General features: G+C 43.9%; 3 protein-coding genes across 4 annotated transcripts in view; 2 read left to right on the forward strand and 1 right to left on the reverse strand.

Annotated features, from left to right (window-relative positions):
• The first annotated feature begins 11675 nt into the window (after positions 1 to 11675).
• Positions 11676 to 18680, forward strand: LOC104689750 (purpurin). The gene is made up of 6 exons (XM_010400045.2): positions 11676 to 11784; positions 12678 to 12795; positions 14241 to 14377; positions 15850 to 15962; positions 17029 to 17241; positions 18439 to 18680. Exons 2-6 carry the CDS (start codon positions 12679 to 12681, stop codon positions 18447 to 18449), a joined length of 591 nt encoding a protein of 196 aa, XP_010398347.1. The 5' UTR covers positions 11676 to 11784; position 12678; the 3' UTR covers positions 18450 to 18680.
• Positions 18681 to 21209: 2529 nt separating this feature from the next.
• IDUA (alpha-L-iduronidase) overlaps positions 21210 to 24527 on the reverse strand; it is a 46123-nt gene continuing 42805 nt past the window's right edge. Inside the window, exon 14 of the mRNA XM_039566626.1 lies at positions 21210 to 24151. Within this exon, the coding sequence (XP_039422560.1) occupies positions 24051 to 24151 (101 nt within the window). The 3' untranslated portion in view covers positions 21210 to 24050. The remainder of the gene's footprint in view (positions 24152 to 24527) is intronic.
• Positions 24082 to 24527, forward strand: part of SLC26A1 (solute carrier family 26 member 1) — a 37597-nt gene continuing 37151 nt past the window's right edge. Inside the window, exon 1 of one of the 2 annotated variants that reach the window (XM_010400037.4) lies at positions 24082 to 24165. In XM_010400037.4, coding sequence (XP_010398339.1) covers positions 24158 to 24165 — 8 coding nt within the window. In that variant the 5' untranslated portion in view covers positions 24082 to 24157. Of the gene's footprint in view, positions 24242 to 24527 lie in introns of both variants that reach the window. The other variant, XM_010400038.4, reaches the window with a different exon arrangement.

Raw genomic sequence — 24527 nt, forward strand, 5'->3', positions numbered from 1 at the left:
GGAAAACATGCCTCTTAGTGGCATCCCTTTAGGAAGGAATCTGGAGAGCTTCTGTTTGGGATTGCTGAATTTAAACACTCTGAAGAAACATGGGAAGCCCTGCAGATAAAACAAAAAAACAAACACCAAGCAAAACCCAAGCAAGCCAGGAACGTAGAAATATTTCCCTCATCACTATCAGTGGAGAAAGGGGGAGAATTATGGCTGTGAGGAACAGAAGCAATTTCACATCAATGAAGTCACAATGCTGCGAACAGCAGGTGAGGGTCAGTGTGATGCTGGGAGGCAAAGTGCTACAGAGGCCATTACTTCTCAGAAGAATTAAACAATGCACAGGTGTTTTCATTACTGGGGAGCAAGGCTGAATCCCATCTACTACATTGCTGGAAAATAAGCAAGGCTCACCTGCTCAGGGAGTAAGGGTCTAAGGGTCAAGGCTGCCTGTGTCTCTGAGTACTGCCACTACTGCCAGGAGTGGCTCAATCCAGCCCAAATGTGAATATGATTGCCTAGGAGGAAGGTGGCTTGTTCTGGTAATTCTCACAGTCAGAATATCAAAATAGAATTATTGCTCAAGAAGACTTGGAGGCGGCGGTGTGTGCCGCACACGTTCCACAACCATGTTCTAGCAGAGGAACAAGGACCTACTCAGATCTGGCATGGTGGGGTCTGCTCCAGGCCTCCAGGATAGGAGGTGCATGAAGTGTTTTGTGAGCAGCAAGCAGGACTGTCCCAAGCATAGGGCTTGGTGGCAATGGAGAATTTTAGTAGGGACAGCAGCACTTCAGGTTGCAGGCTGTTCAGCAAGGTTTCATATGTTGCAGCAGTTTTCTAGGTTCAAAGGGTGGCAGAAAGGGCAAGAGGGAATTTTCTTCATTTTTGTCTGGAGGCAATGGGAAGAACTAGCTGAGAAATGATGGTGAAAGACAGTTTAGGTGAGTAAGACCATGAAACAAAAGTTTCAAACTGGAAAAAATAGGCCATTTTGTAAATTATGTGTTCTTGTTAATCTTAAGAGAAAAGCAGGCAGAAAGTGTGTAAGTGAAAGTGGTGAAATTATTGAAGATGTGTATAAAAATACCATGAACAAGTAAAAATGGAAAGTCAGAAAACTCAAGGTCGAATATGAGGTTAAATTAGGAATATGAAAGGCAATGAACATTTTCTGTTTATCATATATGGAAGAGCAAGAATATCAAGAAAATTACTGAAAAGATGAAGTCTTAGAGGATTGTGTAAAATAACCTCTAAACTCCTAATGTCTTTTTCTGACAACTAATGGAGGATCTTCTGAGGTTTTGAAAGACTGGGAAAAAGTAAATGTAGTGATTCTTTCAGCAAAATAGGAAAAAGAAAGAACTGGAGAATTCTACAACAGACCACTTTTTAAGATTGGCTTCTAAGAAAATACAGGAACAACAAACCGGTTTATGTATATATGTCGAGGAGGCAAATAACAGCCAGTGTGATTTTGTCAGGAGCAAACTGTGCCATACAGCATAGTTTCCTCTATGGCAGAGTCAGAAGTCTGTGGATACAAGGCAAGTAATGGCTATCACAACTCTTCACTGATGAGGAAATAACACAACAGATGTTTTGTCTCTTGTGGTGAGGGCTTAGATGAGATAATTAGAAGGTGGCAGCAAATGTATTTGAAAGATGAAGAGTTTGTTTTAGTAGCTAACTAATGAAATGTAGAATTTCTTGAGTAAGATTCTCTGTGAAGGCCATAACAGATGTAGAACATCTCAGTATTTCCACTGATAGGTGGAAAAATACTAGGCCAGCAAGTAAGCCATGGTCAGGTGTCTGTAAATGTGTTTAAGCACCATCTTAAAACTAAATTGCAGACAGGTGTGTTCAGGACTAGAGGACTAGAACTCCCCAGGGGTGCATGGAAAGTCCTACTCATGTAGAGAACAGTCACCTGGTAAATTCATGGGGATGAGTCACTATCTCGGCTTAACACGGACTGCACGTGTGTCAAGACTTCCAGGCAGAAGGAGGTATACATCCATTAGGAGGAACCTTCTCTTGCATAACAGATCATGCCAAGTTGTTCTGAACAGATGTTTCACCTGGAATACAGTGGGAAAATGTGATCTTTGAGGAAATACTGAGGTTTCTCATGTCTCTTTTTGAGTCACCTCTTTTCTAAAAAAACAGTCCCCAATTGTGTAAAAGGCTATTGCTAAGAAAAAAAGGAACAGTCTGTTCTCCATAATCATATAGGACAGCAGATTTTAGACCTGCAGAGAAAAGGCTTCCAAAACATTGGGAAGAGATTGCTCTAACTTTATCTTAGATATCCCTAGAAACAGAGATGCTATCCTTTTTCCCAGGGAACACTTCAGAAGAGGTGAGCATCTAATGACACCAGCCAGCTGGAACTGATAAAGACAAACAACTTCTTAGAGTCGGGGGGAAACACACTTTTCTGTGGGTCCAGCCTTCCTGTCCATGGTCTGTCAGTAAGGAAACCATTGCTCATACGCCAGTAAAGTCTTCATTTGCAGCTCTGTAAACTCCCTCCTGTAGTTTATTTATGATGAACACGTGGAAAGCTGGAGGCAGCCTTCTGCCTTCCAATGTCTCTGCTTTAGTAGCAATCTGGGCCCTTCCAGTGCATGGTAAAATACAGGCCTTGTTTCATCTCACAGTGATAGGGAGGAAAAAGGGTAGAGTAAAACCAGTTAAGTCTTTCCAGGGGAACTCACACATTTTGGATTCTGGTATCCTATAGGAATGAAGTTTCCTCCCACCAGGTCTTTGAAGAAAATCTGAAGTTTAATTCTTCTTAGAGTCCAGCATACTGTGACCTGGCAGCTTTTATGATCCATTGGATCCTTCTTGTGCCAGGTCAGGTTTGTGGAAGGAGAGAAAGTCTCCTGGGAGCTCACAGCCACTTCTCAGAAATGTTTCAATGTCCGGGAATCATATGAATGATCATATGTCCAGGAATTATATGAAGTGGATATCACAGGACAGAGTTCTGCAGCTAGAGGATGTACTCAGGATGCCCTATGTCTGAACAGAAGGTCCTTTGGGATTGGTAACATGGTACAAAAAAAAGGTTTTGTGGATGCACTAAGGGGTATGAAAACTGTTGTATGTGCTTTTCAGTTGTTATTTGGGAGCTGAAAAATTGCAAATGGGTGAACTATTCATATTGAATCAAATTTGGCACTCTTTTGGATCCAAACCTTCCAGATATTCATACTTTGCTAAGAAAGGTTGTGTTCAGTTCAAGATAAATATTTTTTCTTTCAAAAGATTTGTAAGAAAAACAAACAGTGTCCAACAGTGATACTCCAGGCTCCAAATATGAAAGATCCAAACTCAGTTCCCACTTCTGCATTCAGGGTTTGAAATTTACCAAGAAAATTTCCTCTTAACAAGGGGGAAGAATGAAGATCCTAACGTACTGATGTTTACAGCTGTAGAAGCACAGAAACTGAGGCAATATTTCTTAAGGCAAGCCAGGGCTGTGTAATTGCTCTGCAATTTAAACCATGTACGAATGGCAGGTGGAACTCTAAATCACCTTTGCAAATGGAGCCAGCAGGGCCAGAGCAATCCCTCTGGTGGGCTGATGTACGCAGAATGATAAGCATGGGGCAAAAAAGCATAAGTGCTCCCTAGGCCTTCAGGGATACTCAAGTGGCACCATGACAACCATTGCTGGCATAACAATGATAACTGAGGTGGATACAGCCTAAGCTTGCAATAGGATAATGTTCTTTGAATGGACTTAGGCAGACAATGGAGGATTTTGGAGGAAGATGAGGCTGCTATTTTAGGAAACTTGCACGAGGCTGTCACACAGCATAATAATATCTAAACACGTGTGGTTGCACAAACTTGTTTCCAATAGCATTAAACCCAAATTGCAGCATTGGCATAAGACCTCTGCTTTGTCGGGTGTTGGTAGATGTCATTTAAACACTGTTCCAATTGGAAACCTCAAATATTTAAGCTGTACTGAAGGCTTGGCTGGTAGCTGGGAAAACAAGGTGGAGTTTCTGGGAATAAAATTCTTCTCCTCCCAACAACTCATATGACAGACTCTCCCTAGTCCTAGGATGAAAACTACTGAAAATTTGTTGACTAAAAATCATCTGGCTAACATGGTGCAAAACATACTGCCCAAGAGAAGCATTAATGTTAGGGCCATTAGTGGGACTGTGTCCGAAGCAGTGGGTGCAGACACTATGTGGAAAGCAGAAAGAGGGATGGGAAGTGCTTGGGTAGTTCAGGCTGCTAAGATGATTCGTACTCCTCCTTCATGGGAACATTGTTTTTCCCCCTAACCAACAGGCTGTGGGGAGTGGAGCTGCAAGTGACTAATTTGATCAGACACTATCCTTACAGGGTGCTGTATTGACAGCTATACTCAAACCTTTCTGACCCACTCATCTGTCGGCATAACAAGATTGCAGCTTATCTGATTTACCATGTAATATTCTCATGCCACCTGCTTGTATACAAGAATAAGCTTTCCTGCCTGTAGCCATGGGAGCCCAGCAAGGATCAGAGCCATGTCCCTTGCCCCTCCTGGGCCAGGGCCTTTTTCTGTCCCCCAGAGCCTGCCCTCCCCCTCCCCCCCCCCTCCTCCTCCCCTTTAGCTGCACATGGATTGTCACTTCCCACATGGAGGACTAACGTGAAAAACCTTACGGGTCTTGCTCAGCATCCTCCCCCTCTCCTTCCCCTCTGTGGCTCCCCAGCAATGTTTAGGTGCCACCACAGCACAGCCTTGCCAGTGGGATCTCACCCCAGACTCTGCTGGTCCCCTCTCCTGGCCTGTGGTCCCAGCTTGTGCAGCCACCAGTGGGTGGGATACTGCCACAGCCTTCCTGTCCACACATATGGTCAAGCTGGTTGGGGCTGGACCAGGGGAAGAATGCACCTGGGCTACCCTTCATCAGGAGCTCAGGGGCTGGAGAACCTCCTGCCGCCTGGGCAAGCACCAAGTCCTGCCCCTGGAGCTGGTAGGAGCCTGAAAAGGTGCAGGGTGGCAGCAGTGGGGACATGTGTCAGCTGGGGCATGTGCATGAGCATAGCTGAAGACATACTTGTTTTCGTGCAATCTGAGTGTCACACAGAAGTACAGCAGCAGACTCTAGGTTTGCAGAAAATGCCATTGAGCAGTACCTGGTTATGCTAGAGCTGTATTTCCTTGCTAGCAGGACAGTTGATAGCTGAATTGTATCCAGACCATTAAATCTTTGCAATAACATATAAATCCTTTGCACTTTTGTGTGCAGGAGAAAGTGTGCTGCTGGCAGTCCAGTTGCAAAGGGTAAGCACTTTGTCACAGGCTTGCATTTTGGCCAGAATGTTGACTCCACCTCCACAAAGGAACATCAGCCCTCAACCTATTAATTCCTTTGGAGAATTACCTTAAAATTAGCATACAACTTTTTGCATTCATTGGTGAATTGCAGGAATTAGTCAGAGATTTCCATCTGAATGGTTCTCATAGAAGGGAGGTGGGTTTCTGAAAGCACAGAGGGCAGTTTGGGGTTTGTCAAGTCCGATTGTTACTTTTTATGAGAGATTTTTATGAGGAAATGTATCTCTGCCATGCCAGGAGACTGTAAAGGTACCTAAGCCTGTGAGTCACCACAGGCCAGATGTGCCTCCTTGACTTCCTCCTCCTTGTATATGTTGTAAATATGCTCAGATTCTCTTTGCCTAATTTCATGGAGAAATGGCTCTGATAAAAAATACTACAATACAGTAGCAGCGGCAATTTCTGCCCTAAGTCTGCATGAGTTTAATATGTTTCAATTGACAGATTGTATCCAAAGCTCTTAGCACAAATCACTGAACCTTGAATAAGAAGATTACTTCATTCATCAAATGTTCTGTGAAGCTGAAGGACTAAAAAGATCATTAAACTCTTCTCAAACTAAGCCACATGCACAAAATACTTCCTTCTCAAGTTCCTTCCCAAAATGTTCTGGGCATGGAACTAAGGAAAGCTCAGTGGTAGGACATACGAAATCTCTTAGAAGGAACTCTAATGACACAAAATATGTGCTCAGATGTACCCAGAAATAGGCTTGCTTTTGCAATATTGTGAATAAACAAGGAAGAAAAGAGAAGAATCTAAGGAAAGATTTGCAGATGTTTGCAGAACAAGAGGACAGCATCACAGGTAAGAAATGAGGGAAGTGATTTTCGGGAAACCTGGCCACAAAATTGGGGGTAAAAAAGGTGGAGAGCAGGATTGTTTAGCAGAAAAGGAAGGGAGCAGACAAAATGACTCTAACTTCAAGAGTAATGGAAGAGCAAGTAATGAGGAATTAAAAAGGGCTACTGAGTCCATAAAAAGCTGTGGAACCAGAAGTGTGGGAACAAGCATAGCCACCTTGGGTAAGAAGAATTCAAGTCCAGAAATCACAAGAAGAAGCTGGGAGTGTCTGTGTAGTCTCAGTGCACATGTCAGAATAGCATAAAGAGGTTTGCAGCATTGGCAGACACAAGGCTGCAGCAAAGAGGAAGCAAGTACTCATATTCCAGGGACCAGCAGCAGGGGTGGTCATACAGGAGTTTCACTGCTCCTAACAGGAGCGGCCATAGCTCCCCTGCCAGGCCTGCAGGCACAGGACTGCAGTGAGTCCTGCAGAGGTTTTGATGATGTTGGGGTACACTGTGGCCTGCCTCCCCTTCCTTCTCTTCTTGTGGGCCTCTAGAGGGATGCTTAGTGTCCAGTTCCTGCAGCAGCGGTGGCTGCAGTGGTGGTATTTTTAATGGGCCTCTCTCTTTGGGGCAACCCTGCAATTTTCAGTGTTTCCAGCTTGTTGCTCAGTCTGAAGCAGATGAAAGCTTGGTCTTCAGGCTGACTATTCCAGTTGTAAATTTACAGAGGTGGTAACACTGTGGGACTCTGAGATTTGACTGGAACCTCTGGGCTTGTCCTTAAATGAATAATTTTTCTGTGTAAGTGTTGAGAAGCATGGTGAAAACAGTGAACTTTCCTATCTACAGAAGACTTACACTATCTAAGGCCTTGCAGCTTTAAAGATCAGCTGCTTAAAGCATAAAATAAACCAAAAAAATCCTCCAGGAAAAAAAAATTATTATTTTTGACAGTGTAGAAAATTCTTCTGTTTTCCCAAGCTACATACTTCCATCCATTTCTCCTGCAGAAGAAGCAGAGATAGAAAGCTGAAGTGCAGTTTTATGTGAAAGCCTTTGCTTATTGTCTAGCGCTGTGACTCACTAATCAGCCTTGTGTTCACAGCTGCCCTCCCTTTGGAGTGCAGAAAGGTGCTCTGACCTAAACCTTCCCTCCTTGCACCTTCTGTTGCACATGGAAACTGTGTCCTCTAACACCTTCTAAGGCCAGGTGCCAGCTAATGGCTTTTGACTGCATGCACATACAGATTTCCTTGGCTTTTGTAATTTGTGCTTCTGGTTTTAGCTTTTAAATCCATCATCAGGGCTTGCATGGACATCCTGGCTTATCCATAACCACTCAAGTTCTGTGCCAGCAGTATCACTTTTGTAAAGCACCTTGAGATGCACGCTATGTAAGGAGCTGTATATATCCCATTGGAGTAATCTGGTGCAATAATCTGGAGGCAGAATTTAGTGTCTGAAACATGTGGACATATGGTCTCCTGTTACATCATGCTTTGCAACCAGTTAGAGCCTACAGATTTATTCCTGCATTTTTTTGTGTTAAGCTGTTTCTGTTGCATTAACAAAGAAAAGGAAAGAGAATACTACATGCCTGGTTTATACCTTCAGGGATATTCACATAACATCTGTGCCTCCTGGTTTGTGGAAGGCATCCTGAGAATAACACCAGGGATTAAATTAACTCTGGTCTGTTACCTCATTGCGAAATGTGGGAGAGGCTACTGCTGCCTGAAGGAAACAATCTCCTTCCTCCCGTCTTCCCCCAGGAGAAGAATAGGATCAGGCCATACAGATATGTCAGAGATCTTCTCAAGCGTAAAGATCTTATTGCCAGAGAACTGAGCTCCTTTCCTATTTGCAGATGCCACCCTCCTTGTCCAAAACAAATGGCAGACCCTCCAGTGTTTTTGTGCTGAAGGAGCTGGTCTTTGCCCTCCAGGACCTGGGAGCTTGGCAGGAAGAAGGCAAATATTGTATCTTTAAACCAATGTTGCAACCAAAATGAATAAACCTGTCAATGCCTGGAAATAGATCAGCTCAGTAGTAGTAAATACTAGATATGTATAGAGATATGTCAACAGTATGCCTTAGAGTAAGTACCAGAAAACAACAAATGAAAAGTTCATCTTTTTATCTGATGGCCACAAAAGGTCTCCTTTTCATGAGGTTGCCTCAGGCCTGAATGGTCTTTTGGTAGAGATTAGTAACAGGCTGTTTGGGAAACTCATGCGTTGGAGAGAAAATCCAGCAGCTCACTGATGAAGCTGCAACAACCATCCATACAGTTGTGCAGAAACCAGGAGGTGGCACAAAACCCAGTATGTTTCTTTGGCCAGCAGATCATTGTGTGCTAAAATCCCGCTGAAGGAGAGATTTTAGCCAGCTCTGCATAACCCTGTTCTACCAAGGCAGCAAGATGCTGAAGGGTTTGGAAGAGTGGCTGCAACTTAATTTTTCTGCAAGCTCTCATCAATGGCTCTGAGAAAAACATTCCCTCCAGGCTGACTACCCATAGTGGCAGGGAGGCTGAGGCTTCACAACTTCTCTTGCTTTGAGCAGCCCCCTGTTTCACCTGCAAACAGGGTGACGTGTGCCTTTTTCTGAGGTGCATTGTGTGCATGGGAGCTTGTGAGGCCCTGCTCTGCCAATTGTCAGTCAATATATTCAGCAAGAATTACACTATCATTTTTCAGAAGGGAAAGGTGTCTTTCAGTTCCTGTCTTTTAAAACTGTGAGGTATTTGAATATCACCTTGAAAGTCCTAAGGCAGTAATTTATGATGCCTTTTTAACCTAATTATATAACACACCCAAGAATCTTGCCCTTGAACCACAGAAGAACAAACTTCAAATTATTTCCTCTTCATCTGTATTGCACAACTCTCTTCCTTGGAAAACATCAGCATTTCTGAGCAGAAGTCACAGAAACTGAAAACCTCTATGTCCACAGCTTTCATGTGGTGTCCCACTATGGGGAAGACTTATTTCTCCTGCTTCCTGCCCTAACAAAGAAGTGGAGCAGATTATCACTGTCCTCTCAGCTCTTGGCAGACCTTGGACTGGTTCTCCAACAATGCAGGCACAAGCATGTGACATCCCCAAAAAATAGCCCAGCACCCTCAGCAGCACAAATTAGATCTGAAGCTAGAGGATGAAGTCCCCATGACTTATGGTGTAATAACCACTGCAGCAGCTGTCAGGGGCAACTCAGAACACACGTACATGTAGCTCTTCTCCAGTGCCCTGGCAAACAAGCCCACAACCTGACCACCCACTGGACAGCAGGGAACTTAGCGCCTGGTGCAGAAGCGTATTTAGAGCCCTCATCCTGTGCCACCGGCTGCTGAGCTAGTAGCACAAGTTACTAAATCTAAGATGGCAGTGCAATTGCAGTAATTTCCAGAGCAGTTTACCCAATGCTTATTCCAATAATAAGGCAAAAGGAAGAGGACCTGCTAGGGGCAAGAAATACAAAACTGTTGCTGCTGTATTTCACAGGATAGGAAAGAAGATAAGATTAACCATCTCATCTGCACACCTGTTTTGCTGCAAGTCATTAGAACTACCAGTTACCCTTGTGCTGAGTTCAGTACATCGAATGGTCAAGCCACCTCTTCTACTAAAAACCAGCCAGTTGTGATGAGCAGGTCTGGAACAGGCTCTTGGGTATCTTCTTTGATAACCAAAGCCAGTAGGGCATCTTTGTTTTTATGAAATCTGCTTCATGTCACATCAAATTCAACAAGCCCAGGAATATGTTTCAGTGCTTTGATTCCTCCCTTTTTTTTTTTCCTATGCCCAGCACAAATGACCATAATACTGCAAAAACGAAGGTAAATTTGCTTTTGTTTTCTTCTTGCTCCAAACAGCAAATAATGCAGTGACAGATGTTATGCTCACCAACCAAAACCTTGTGCTGTGATTAGCTATTATTAGCATATGTCTAATCCCTAGGGGATTAAGTGGTTCATCTAAGCATGGCTTCGAGTGTCACCTATGTCTCACATGGACATACACTAATCTGTTTTGTTGGAAACAGATGAAGTGGTAAGTGTTTGGAAGCCTTCTAATTTACAGAAAACACTGCAGTTTGTTCTCCATCAAGTCCCCCTGTCAGGGTGGAAGAAAACACTTCATATCCAGTGTCAGTCCCTTTAAGATCTAATGGGCATCTAGCCCTGAAGTACGGTTTAAGAAGTTACTTTTTGTGTACTCTTTAGGTGACCAAGCAGTCCCAGTAACCATTTGCGCATTTCCGTGTGGACTTGCCCAGGCTGCCTCTGAAGACACACGGATAGCATGGACAGGGTATGTTCAGTCACCACGCTGCATGCGAAGTACCACTGCCTCCCTCCAAAGTGTAGATGGAAGCTGCACAGAGGCCAGATCAAAGTTTCCTCTGGCAGCAAGCAAGGACAGCGTTTTCCAGACAATGGCCAGCCCTAAATAAGCTGCCTGGAAAGCAACACAGTTCACACCAGCTACACAGCAAAACTGTGTGCTTCTGTTCAGGAATTCCTGGGCAAGAGAGGGTAAGTGATCACTGGACCAAGCTGAAAACATCCAGAAGGCTTTAGCCTCACTCTGGAAGTCCAGACTGTTGGATCTGAACCAAAAGCTTCCGGACTTCCTGGGCTCACTCCACAGGAATAACAGGGTTGTCTCTAGTGGCTATGTCCAAGGCTCCCCAGCACTTAGCACCCAGTGTGAAGAGTAACTGCTAATACTGGGAACTCCTACTTCAATGTCTGAAGTCTTAGAGCTCCCAGATGAGACTGGGACGAAGAGTACAGGAGCAGCCTTTGCATTTGGAGAAATTCTTCAGGCGCTTGAGAATGACAGGCATGGTTTGCTACCAAAAGTACTCCTCTAGTGATTTCTGCCTTCTTGTCTTTTTGCGATGTATTGTATCCCCATGAAAGGCTACTAGAAGGAACATTTTAGGTAGGAGAGAGCTGTAGTATTTATGTAACTGGAAATGTTGACAAGATTAACTAGGAAAAATGTACATAAAACTGTTTCAGTGCACAGGAGAACCGACGACTCCCAAGATTTTGATACAAACATGAGGGCAAAACTGCAATTTTGCAGCTTTTTGTCCCCTCCCACATGTCGGTAATGCGCAATGTCTTCCTCCTCTTGCAAGGATCACCTTAATTTGATGATGCCAGTATCGGAAGAGCTAATTATGTACCTGCTCCATGCAAGTTGTCAAACTTGAGCATGTGTCTATGCAGATGTGTGTGTATAGTCCAAGTGTCTCTCTAATTAATGCTCTGTGCTTATTCTCCTAACGTGTTAGAAGCAGAAAGACTTCAATGAGACAAAGCAGTGGTACAATCAAATCAGCAGATTTATTAGCTTTCTGGGCAGCTTTTTCCATTATGTAAAAGCTGTGTTTGTATTAGTATAGCAGTCAGACCCACCAGCGTGAGGATTACACTTGGTTTTTACATAATGGATTATCCAAGATTAAGTGTTTTATTCAGGCACATGAGCAAAAATAACCAATTAGTGACTTTGCAGATTCCTTATTTAAAGGGAGCTGGAGGACAATTGACACAAAACTCTCCTGCAGCCCAAAGACTGAAGCAGAGTAGTCTCAAGGATCTCCAACATCTCTACTCAGCAGGTAGGTCTCTCTTCAGCAGAGGTGGATCAGACTGGCATCTCTTGCAGCAGGGAAGTGCAGCTTGCATGGCAGCAGCTAGAAACAGAGTAGCTGCTTGGGTTTTTGGGCTCTGGGTTAGTAGCTCAGCTTGGATGGTGCTGACAAGCATCAGGTAACTGTTTTATCTTGGTATCAGGACAGCTATTCAGGGTCAAATACTCTGCAAGAACGTATCATGAAGGTGCTCTCTTCCCAAACTCTGAGAAACAAATATACTGGGATATGGATGAGTAGGGATACCCAACAAGAAAAATAAAGCCATGGGCACCTAGTGGTTGTGCTGCAGTGACAGACCAAGCCTTTAGAAAATTAATATTATTTGTCATGTTTGTTGAAGGAATGGTCAGAGGACAGCCAATACCAAGGTGTACTATGCCATTAGAGTAGGCACCTAGAAAAGGCCTGCTTTGGTGATGAGAACACAGATTTGCTGCTTCGAAAGCAAAGTGGACATTCACTATGAAATAATTAGAAAAAAACATCTTTACAATGTACGGTGCTTTACCAGAGCTCATCAGAATATTTTTCTTCTTGTGAAAACAAAATTCAAAACATTTCAATTTTTTACCAATTCTTACCAACCTTATCCATAGTCTGGCTTGATTTATAATACAAAAATACCATGAACTGCATTACTACTACTGGCAAGCAAAATACTCTTGCAAAGTAATTGCCACTGATGTTCAGTTTTGGCTAAATTTAGGCACCACAATGACTCAGTACCAGTGGAAGAGTTGGTTGTCTACTTAGCATGGAAAGAAACTAGTTTTAAAATGATGGACATGCATCTGTAGCACTAGCTACCTCCACCTACTGCATGAAATAAACCCCCCATGTCTGCTTTTGTCTTGCAGAATGAAATACGCACAGTATGTTTTCCTGGCCTCGGTCTTCTATACTGTTGAATACAGCCTAGCTCAGACCTGTGCAGTGGAGTCCTTTGCTGTGAAAGACAATTTTGATCCAAAAAGGGTAATTATGGTTACTTCAATAGTACATATGAAGAAGCTTTACATATAAACTGGTTTTCCAGGTTATGAGTTTTGTTCATCTAAACAGGTTCTTCACAAAAAAGTTAACTTCTTTCATAAGCTGTCTTGCAAATGCTGTTCCTGTTGTTTGCTCTCCTCAGTACTGTTTAACCTTCTGAACATTATGTTAAAACTGGTCTTGAAAGCCAGAGATGTTACTCAGTTAGAGGTCATCTTCTCTTAGCTCAGCACAGCTTTGAGCTTTGAGCAGTTCCGTGAAAGAAACAATTTAGAGCCACATCAGAGAGGAAGATCAAGCACAAGCCCTAGGGTGCTTGCATCCACCACTAGTCATTCTTGGGAGTCATAGCAAAGAGAAATCTTACCTAGTCTGGTATCCTGAACACTGACTCTTGTTTAGACACATTATCTGTGCTTCTGAGGAGGAAATGAGGGCTAACTTGCTGTTGGAAAGGTCAAGACACATGTGTCAGTACTGATTTTAACTAATGGTCAGCAAACACTACAATTCCAGGGGCAGCTGGGATGTGGCAAACACTTTATACAAGATTGGCTTTGCTGGAAACAAACCATGTCCAGGGAAAGCTTTGGGAATATCCCACTTTTAAAAAGCCAAAGTTTTTGCTCTGGCTCCTGTATTTGGAAATTAAGGGCTTGCAGGCTTAAGCATATAACTTGCCTAATAGATTTCATTAGCTTCACTGCAGAATCAAATTTAACATAGCTAGATCCTGCTCTCAGCATTTCTACTGATAATGATAACTTTTAAGGGTCTTCCCCTCTGTCAGTCATCTGTTCAGATCTTGTTTTCATTTCACTAGATACTTCTTGTATATTTTCCAGGGGCCATTTTTTGCATGAACATATTCTTTCTCTTAATCTCATCCGATTTCTCTCTGTTGTTACTCTCCCCAGCACATCATCTTCTTGTTTTGAAATCACAGTCATCACTTTCTGCCTTGCTGGGTAGAGCCTTTTCCTTGTCAGAGATCAGCTGTGGCCCCTGGAAGCCACAAAGATTGTCCCCAGCCAGCTTGCTACCGTCTTTGCACCTGCAATTTGATATTGTTGAATTTGGTATGGTATTTCATGGAAGAGCAGGGGCTTGAACAGGAACAGGGAAGAACCAGTCTCTCAGAAGATGTCTTAGGATGGGAGATGCTTTTGGTGTGGGGTTACTGTGACAGGAACGTCTCACTTGACGAGTAGACACACACAGCAATGCAGAGCTGCTAGACCCACTCCCTCTGGCACAGAGGGCTCATCAGGCAGCACTGTAGGATCTGTGTGCTACATTCCCACCCAAACTCAGACTGGCATTTATCAGGCAATGGGAAGTTAGAAAGGCACTTTGATCACAAAATGGTTTTTGTGCTAATCTTGCCATGGTGATTAATCCAGATATTAATACACTTTTCATGACAGTATGCAGGAAAATGGTATGCTCTGGCCAAGAAGGATCCAGAAGGCCTTTTCCTTCAGGACAACATTTCTGCTGAATACACCGTGGAGGAAGATGGCACAATGACAGCGTCCTCCAAAGGCCGAGTGAAGCTTTTTGGGTAAGCTCTCTTGACTTTCAGCTCTAGCTGCTGCCATGAGGTACTGGATGAGGGGGACATGGATAGTGATCTATCCTGAACACACAACATGGCTGGGTTTTCTTCATTAAAAAGAGAAGTTTATCCAGGGTGTTAGTTTAGAAGCTAGAGGTTAGACACTTTTAAGTACTGAATTTCTTCTCAGCCTTGCTCAGGTTTGGGTCTATCACAGAACTACTCTGTAAAGTCAATTATTAAGTCAAATCTTGATTGATGGAATGGTTAGATAAATTCATTGCAATCAAGTAAAGGAGCTAATGAAGGCTGTGGGGCTGCAAGGGCAGGACAACCCTCACTTCACTGAGAGGTATGGGAAAGGGGAGGAGCATTACTTTCACAGATATCTCAACACAATGTTGGACAGGTTTCTGAGGAGAACATGTGGTTAACTCTTAGATGTAATTGCAATGCCTGAATGGACAGATGGCAGGAAGCTTAGAGTTTTGCCTCTTGGTCATGATTACTACAAGGAATTACTACAGCATGTAAAGAGATTAAATAGCTTTCTGAGTGCAGAAAAGAAAATCTGTGGCTTCCAATAGGCTAGCACTAGCAGGTTGCTATGAACCTTTGTACATCTCAACAGTGCAGCACTCCAGGATATTTTGGGAATGGGCAAATGAAGCTTTGCAGGCATGCCACACAGTGCAAGTGGGAAGATTCCCAGAAGGACTCTTCAGAAAACAAGTGGGGTCTCAAGGCTGCTGCAAATTTTATTTCTGCAAAGCCAGGATAAGGGGAAGCACAGCCTGAGCAAGGAGGGGAATGAAGACCCTTCCACTGTTTCACAAATCCAGGTAATGCTTGATGAACAGTGTTGAAATATGGGTGGCATTCAAAGCAAACAGATACCAAACAGAGAAGGATATTGGAACAAATGGACTCCCACGGGGTGTCTCAAAGGCTGTGTGATGGCTTTTCACAAGCTTAGCAGAGGGGCTGTAACTATTACTGTGCTTGTAACAGACATCCCTGTGCTCATATTGCTGGGAAAGGTTAGACAGGGGAGAGCCAATTCCCTTCCTCTGCCTGGGGCACAGCTACTGACCCCAAGTGAGCCCAAATGCAGGTCAGCTCACCCTGCAGACTGCTAGCAGGGAACCAAGAAACCATGTTCATTATTGTTCTTGGTGGCTGTCTGCTTGTACAGAAATGGGTGGTAAAACACCCACCGAACTGAAGGAGGGTCAGGGCACTGCCCCAGCCACAGTGTAGCCGTACAGCAGAGTTGGGGACCAGACAGCAGCAGCAATCACCAGCAGTGACTGGGGGGTGTCGCAGATTTGCATTACTCAGTGACAAAGAGTGACTTTGCACTATGGAAAACCATGCCCATGCCTGAGGCAGCTGTGCCCAAGTCCTGAGTGTGGGACACCCATCTGAAGCTCTCATGCTGCCAAGTTTTACCTTGAGTCTTATGGATCTCATTGCAGTTTCTGGGTGATCTGTGCTGACATGGCTGCTCAGTATACGGTACCTGATCCAACCACTCCAGCAAAAATGTATATGACCTACCAGGGACTGGCCAGCTACCTCTCCAGTGGTGGTGAGTGAAATTCTCCAGCCCCCTGATGCTAGTCAATTGCCTACACCTGTCCAGATGTGTGTTTCAACATACAAGCAGGAAAAACAGTTCAGCTCAGATTGCTCCAAGTGAAGACAAAACATCCTTTTTTGGGGTGCATGCTTTATCCAAGCAGTGAATTTTATGTCCACAGAAAGGGCAGCATCCAGAGACCTCCCAGAGATCCCTCTTATCCACCATGTATGTTAACATGGAGGCTCAGAGGCAGTGGGCCACACGCATGGATTTTGTACAGCCAAGTGTGGTGTTGAACCTGGGGAAGCAGTACTTCCTGCGCCCCACTGTGGGCATTATATAAGTGCTGAGGTCCATCATCCTTGTACTCCTCATAGCTAAGTAGAGGAGACAGATGGACCCACAACTGCACCCCAGCAACAAGACATTTCTCCTCAGGCAGACAGAGCTGGACTCAAGAAATGGAGCTGTTAACTCAAGTCCTGCTCTCAGAAACTGCTCATGCTGAACCTCATTTATGCACCCCTCAAAGCCCATCCTTTGTGCCTGAGTCTCCCAGAGCTGTGGCTCTTCAGCTGTAGAAGTTGGGGAGGACTTCTAGTGTGTAAGAAAGAAATACATTCACTTAGTACTGCCAGATAAGCCACACAAAAAAAAAACTTAGTTGAGCAAGGCTAGAACACAGGAGGAATGTTTTACTGAGGCTTCCTGTATAGGAAATGTAATCTGTACTGTATGTCCTTCCTTCCACCTATGTTGCTTGAGCGAGCAACATAGAGATATTTTGTCATTGAAAACCTAGAAAATCCTAGTCCTCCTAATATTTCTAGCCTAAGAAACTAAAGGTGAAAATGCACTGAGCATCATGGGGAAAAACATGGTCTCAAGATGCCCTGTGCTTGTCCCAGTTCTTCCCTTCATGGTGTGGAGACAAGCTGGATGTGTGACATGATTATAGGTCCTTTGGAAAGCTATCCTTGCCATGTGTTGAAATTTGTCATCTCCGTGCTGAAGGATCTACCTCTGCTCTGTTTTGCCCAGTGTGACAAACGCACGTGTTCTGATGTTTCAGGGGACAACTACTGGGTGATTGACACCGACTATGATAACTATGCTATCACCTACGCCTGCCGCAGCCTGAAGGAGGATGGCTCCTGTGACGATGGCTATTCCCTGATCTTCTCGCGCAATCCCCGTGGCCTCCCCCCAGCCATCCAGCGCATTGTGCGCCAGAAGCAGGAAGAAATCTGCATGTCTGGCCAGTTCCAGCCTGTGCTTCAGTCAGGTACTTGGGGCTACTTAGCAAACTCACTGAGCTGTACAGTAGGTGACTGCATTTGCTTTAAATGTGACAGAACCACAGCAAACACAGTTGTTCTTTTTTAGCAACTGTTTCTTAATGTTAGATCTATTAGAAAAAGAGCTACAAAGGGAAATCCATGCAAGGGCAAGAGCCTGCTACAGGCTGGTTCTGCAGCCTTCAGATTGCTACTTACAGGAATCCTGTGTGTTGAAACTGGTACACTACCAGAAGAAGATCAGCCTTGTTACTGTAGTAGACAGGACAGGGATAGATGCAACAAGCCAGTGTTTCTGCACTTGGAAACGTGTGTCTTGGCCACTTGCATAATAGTATCTTACCCTGGGTCTGTGCAGTGTCCTCCACGAAAGGATGAGAAGGTGCCTCCAGGAAGGACCACTCTCGCACTTCTTAGTTCCATCATGACTTGCGTCCTGTGTGGTCTGAGTAGCAGGGGTGAGGGGCTCTGAGCAGCATTTCTGACTGTGTCTGCTGGCAGTGGGAGTCAACAGTTGCACCACATACATGCAAACAGACCATGTCTAAGGCTCATTTTGAGAACATTTTTCCAGAGGTACAGGAATTGATCTCCTAGTTCAAATGCTGTCCATGAGATAGGCAGATACTTTTTCAGGGCTATGCTGGAGGCAGAAATTCCTCTTTGTTGGCAGTTGAGTACCCACACCCTTCACATCCTCAATTTCAAGGCCTTGCCTTGACCCTTTACTAAGCCAGGTAACACATGCATTCTGCACTGTGGGACAAGGAATGGCAGCTAAAACTTCCTGAACAGCACATCGTTGTGTCAGCCAGTCCTCCACTACAGAGCAGGTACTGGCATCATCCAAGGCTGTGGCGATGGCATGGGCAGCCCTGCCCCATTCCGCTCTGTACTGTTCCCTGTGGCAGAGGGAAGGCAGCTGGTTTGCAGGGTCATGGCCGGGAACTCAGGAAAGCTGAAAGCCCATGGCTAGCTGGGAAAGGCTGCCTGAGTCTGCGCCAATAGACACAGACATGTGTCATGCAAACAGCAACTTTTGCACCCCACATCCTAGTCTTGTACTGTGATTCAGAAGTATCCTAGGAAGGTTGTAACTATAGATTCACTGGAGACTAAAAGGTTGTTAAAGCACTTTGCAAATTTACTTACACAGACTAAAGTTTACTTTTCTTTCATTGCAGGGGCCTGCTAAAAGTACGCTTCTGATCCTATCCTTACGCACAGAAACCAGACCTCTTCGTCTTGAAGTTGCCACTCAACTAACAGTAAAAAAAATCATAGTATGGAATAGTGTGTTTTTCCTCAAAAACACATGAAAATATTGGGGGATCTGTAAACTGTGTGCAATATAATAGTAATATTTGAATTTTCAGTGGAATACCTAATGTGGCATTTGTCAATAAATGTTTTTGAATAAAAGGCACCTCTGGAATTGGTTTTTATTATCTGCTGTCCTCTCTGTTGGGGAGCAGAAAGACTAAGGATGCTCATTGAGGACAGGTGAGACAGCAGCCAAGGGTGTTCCCAGCTCACACAGGGCATGTCGCTCCCCAGCAGAGGAGCAGGGCAAGGATGGTGAGAGGGGCAGGTCCCCTGATAGTGCATGTCATCAGACAAGAGCATGGTGACAGGGCAAGTCTGCGATTCACCTCGGAAGTCCAGCCAGCAAGTGAGGGCAACAAGGCACAGGGCAGGGCACAGGCACGCCAGTGAGATGGCTCCAGCCAAAACCAGGACTGGAGAGCATGTCTGAGGCAGAGCTACCTGCAGCAAGGCTCCCAAGGGGAGAAACACAAATTCAATAAAACAGATGCTACTTTCAATAACTCTGGACATTGCTTAAATGAGCAGGTGCTTGCATTTCTAATGACATTACCAGTAATTTGCTCCCCTCCACCTTCATAATCCAGTTTTCAGTATCTGAAAGGTATAGAACTGAAAGATACAGAACAGACTGGTTTTATGGCCAAGAATTTCACAGGTAGAGAACACCAGAAGAAGAGTACCTAGAAATCTCCAGGTAGAAAAAGGGTAACCCGAGCCAGCATTATTGAGATGTATTTCCCACTGCTTTTAGTAAAATGGCATTCACTTTGTGTTTCCTAGTAATAAAAATACCTGTAGAACACCCCAGCACCCTGCTGAACCCTGCAGTTTGTCAACTACACAAATTTTTACAAGTTATAATTACCAAGCACAGAGGTAAGACCAAGGTGAACAGCCCCTGCTGATAAGGCTTCCAAAAGGTGTGTGGCACGAGGCTGATGTTGACTGAAGACCTCCAGAGCACTGCACTGTTAAACAGCTTCTGCAAGATGCTTGCACAATCTTACCTAGAGTAACTAGAAAGAACATAGAAACCAAAGACCAGAGACACTCTCCAGGACCAGAGACATCATCCCAGGGATGCAGCAAATCTCTCAAACTTGTATTTCCCAGGATTTCCTGGCAATACGCGTAAGGCTCTCAACCCACTTGAACAAAGGTGTCCTTGCTCTTCAGGTCTAGGGAAATCTACCCTGACAGGGAACAAGATTGTGAACTACCACCTAAAGCTAAGGACAGAAACAGAGGAGCACTAGCAGGCAATGCTAACAAAAGCCCACACAGATAGAGAACTACTGAGCATTGAAAAAATATCAGCCTTTTCTGCTGGACTAAGTGCAAGGTCGGTGCATTGATTGACTGTTCTCCACTAGCACCCTTCTCCCAGAAGGAAGTATTGGGGTGGAATCTGTGAACTTAGGACTTGTATAACAACTGATTAGACAACACTAACCCTTAGCTGAAGAAGCACGGCCTTTGGCCAGAACTTTCAGACCAATACTACCAATCTTAGAGAAGTGGGATTTTTAATGTCTATGGTTATGGTAATTGTATGACCAAAGCAGATGAGAGTTGTAGCAAGAAGAGACAATCAACATGCAGGAACAAATGCATCCTTATTGTGCTTGGTGTAGTCTGTCTAGATGAGATAGGCAGTGAAATTCCTCCTCAGCTGCAAGAGGCAAAGCCTGCAGAATCATAGAAACATAGTGGCAATTCTGGTTGAATACACCACAGAGTTCAAATGCCCCAGGAATTGTACTTGGGAGAGCATGTTTCCATCAGGACCACAAGCAGGTCCTCATTGTGATGTGGTGAGTTAATGAACAGATGGGAGTTACCTCATATCCATTTCTCTCCAATGAGTGCAGGAAATGTGAAAGACAAGGTAGGGTAGGGGAGGCAGCCATAAATGTATTCTGATGAGATTTACACTTCTCTTGAGATTCTCTTGAGTTCAACATGAAACATCTCGGGTATATCTAGAGGCAGACATCTTCTGTCTGCTGTTTGAGCTGGCTGATGAAAAGCAGTCTATTATTCCTGGGTTTTAAATGTGTGCATAGGTCCCAAGTCATAATCTCTTGTCCTGAACAAACTTTCCACTAACAAGACAAAATAAAAAAATTGTTTATGCATTAAAAGGACTGTTGTTTTGTCCTCAGAAGGTCCTTTAGTGCTGGCAGAAAGACTATGACTGCGCAACAGCAGGAGGTACCCTGCAAGGATATTGTCCTTCACACACCAGTGAACCTCCTCCAGCAAGGACACTGCAACTCCTGAGATCAGGCATTATGATACCACCCTGAGTTTGACCAGTTTTCCCCAGGTTGTGGTAACTGAAGCAATCTATGCATTTAGGTTTCTACTTCAGCCTTAACATTTTTTATGGTAAAGTTCCCTTTATGCTTCAGTTTTATGTAATGTTGGAACTTCCATGAGTCAAGCTACCTTTTACCCCTTGTGCTGGTAGCCACTGTGAGAAGCTGTGTGGTACTTGGTTGTTGTCTGAGGTTAAAACATGACAGTGCTTGAGAACAGTCTTCACAAGATTAAGTTGTTGACGTAAGAGTTTTAAGCAGTTTCTACAACACAATGATCAGATCCTGTTTTTACAGGGTTCATATGAAAGATTAAAAACCGGTTTTATTGACTAGCACAAAAGATGGTAACAAATGTAGCATATACACAATTAGACAATGTAAAATACTCAGTTGAAAGGTTCTTTCAGTTGCAAAATGGTTATATAGCCTCACAAGCTTTTGTTTGAAGCGCAGGCAAACAATCACATGTTGCAGTTGCAGTTACATATTCTTATTTGGATTAATGAACAGCAAGAGAAATACATGAGTGCTCTGCAGTCTTGCTTTGGTTATGATACTACAGAACACCTAGTGCTATGGATACTTGGCACTTCTGAAAACTCAAACTGTAATGGGAGGCTGATCACTACATGTAACAGAGGAGATTAGTTAAACATGCAATTTTGGAAACACTGTCAGAGTCAGCAACAGATGGTTACAGAAATCTCAAGTTTCAAGTACTAAATAGCGTTTTTCTGTACACATTAAATGATAAGAAAAGAAAACGCCATTTCAAAACTTTTATACTTTGTTAGAAATAAACTCATACCTGGAAATAACAACTTCTCTTCTCTCTGTAATTGTTAATACATGTTAATTTCTTAAGGGCATGAGTTTACATCATAGCAGCAAAGAAGATTTTCAGAAGAAATCTTCTATTTTTCATGGTTTGCACATCTATACATTTTCATCCCTGCACAACAAAATCAATACTACTCACTACAGCTTTTTTTTTTTTTTTTTTTTTTTTTGCTGGTTTTGTTTTTTTGTTTTGGGGTTTTTTTTGTTTAATACACCTGTAACTAGTGCATAGTCCTTGGTTTGATAAAGACTGCTATATTCTGATTGCCAGGGTGGGAAAATTTTAAAGCAGAAGGGATACTCAACTAGGACATCCTAACACACTAAACTGTCCTCTCCAGCTCCTGCATCTTCCCCTGCTTCAGACACACTAAAATCTCTCAAGACCCTATACTTAGTATTTCTGAAAATAATTTTATTCGTGGTTCCACCTCATACTAGCAAAACAACATGTGTTAACTGCTAGATTTTACTTAACTGTTCTTCACTCAGGGGCTATTATCACAACTTTAAAATGTATTTTTACTATCCCCATCCAAGTAGAATGTCTCAGTAACTTTTCTTAAATTGAGAGGGTTTTCAATTCTGTGGAGTCCATGGCCCTTTTCTGCTCTGCCTGTAGGGACAAGGAACTGGAGAACTAGGATGTAACAAGTGCCCCTTATTAAAGGAGACAAGAAATATTTCTTCTGAATTCTGTGACAGAATGCATCTTTTAAGGCTAATTTTCAGTACAGGCACAAGAACAAGTAACCAGCAGGTGAGGAGATACAAGGCCACATCTCACATACACTGCCTTTTTGCATATGCTTCTTTTCTGCGCTGTAAAAGTTGAGGGTATTTGAGGTAGTTCACCTCTCTCCTACTGTGCAAACTTGGGCACTTCTTTTTTCTGAGACCTGAATGTTTCATCAAATATGCAGTTTTTGTTGTTATGTTGCTGAGGTGGCTGATGTCAGCAAAGAGAGCAGTAGGGGACTTGTTTGTGTGACAAAGTCACTCCTCTTACGGAAAACACTCTGGCTGTTTTCACTGGCATTATCCTTCTCTCTGCAAGCCTGTTAAAGGCACAGCTCAAACTGTGCCAGTTGTGAAAAGGGAAGAATAAAACAGCACCCCCTGCAATTTCAGGGAACTTTGCTGTTTACACAAAGTGTTTGGCAGCTGCAAGCACAGCCAGTGGTGATCCGTAGCCCATGATCTAGGGCTGTCACATGCTTGTGCACATGCTTTGCAAAGCACAGGAGCTCAAACTGTTCTTTGTTAACTTCCTAAGTGTCCTAAGTAGCTGCCCTGCTACATTCAAGAGTGTGCTGTTCTGTCATATGAAAACACAAAAGGCTCTAACTAGTGTTTCTGCTTTCTCCTGGCCATGCAGAGCTGAGTGGTCACTTACATTCTGTGAGGGGAGGTGCTAGCTCTAAGGCCTGAAGGACGCCAGGCTAGGTGACAGCAACGGAGAGAAAGAGGGACTTTCAGGGTTAGAGCCTCCTCCACAAAGAGGCAGCAGCTGACGGCCAGAGTCCAAACAGGTGACTTGGACAAAAACTAAAAAGAGAAAAGGCCGGGAAGTCTGGAGGCTAGGGCTTTCTGTGCCTTCTCCCCTCTGAGAATGAGCTGATAGCCCTTCCTCTGAGTATGGGAAATAGCTCTGGCATCATGTAATAGTCACAAATACTGAGAGAGTTGGGTGGAAACCCCTCTGCGAGAGAATGAAGTACCTCATACACCTGAAGACATGGCAAGCGTTCTGAAATAACCCACTGTGACTAACCAGCAGGGAATAAGGGATCCTTCACTTCATGCTCTGAATGTGTCTGGTTGCCGTGCACTTTTCCATCAAACCCTTATGTCAAGACAGCCTGGCAGCTAAGGCAGGCAGTTCACTCTTAGACAGGTCCTCCATGTGCCTTTGCTACCATCCTCACTCACACAGTGAAGCAATGGTCTTGTTCCTGTTACAGTCTGCGACCTCTATAAATCTCAGCTTGCCCTGGCTGTTAGCTCAGTGTAATAATAGGGAATAATAAATATTTATCCCCGTGATTCCTAGTTACCAGGCTCAATCCCTGTCCTACAGCAGCCTCCTACCAGCTGGGTTGGCAGTCGTGGTTGTTTGATAATGCTGTCTTTTGTGCTGTGAAGAGTTAATAGGGGCAGTTGCTTCTAACTTGCATTCCTAACTTCATCAGGTCATTTCCATACTCCCTCCTCAGGTTGGGAGGAGTTTATTTTTCTGGGGAGTTGTCATTTGCAAGGAACATACACCACTCTGACACCAAGCCAGGCACCACTCTTCAGGGTCACTTGAAAGCTTCAACATACCCCACGGGAAGAGAGGACAGGCCTGCCTTCCCCCAGTAGTCAATGGCACGCACTCTGTAAAAGCCGGAGACTGAGCTTCCTGCAAATGAAAAGGTTAGAAATGGTCACTGTGAAATGCTGACACCTGTGGTACTTGGAGGATGTGAAGCAGACATTACTCCTGTAAAATGTAGGTTTGTGGAACGGGCTGGGGAAATCAGTTTTGCACCCTAAGTAAGTGTGTCTGTGCCTGTCTGATTAAAAATTATAATAAATTCCTCAATTTATTAGCCAAGTACTGGCTTTTATATCTTGTTTCACCAAGGATGTCCTCTCTACTTATTAGGATTTGCAAGTACAGCTACAGGACTGCTTTCCCAGCAGTCCATTTGGAAGAAGGCTGTGACATCTGCTACACACAACTAGTTATCTCCTTTTTTTCTGACTTACTTTTCTGCCTGAATTGTGCCTTTGGA

This window comes from Corvus cornix, chromosome Z, assembly GCF_000738735.6.
Source record: "Corvus cornix cornix isolate S_Up_H32 chromosome Z, ASM73873v5, whole genome shotgun sequence".
Taxonomy (NCBI): Eukaryota; Metazoa; Chordata; class Aves; order Passeriformes; family Corvidae; genus Corvus; species Corvus cornix.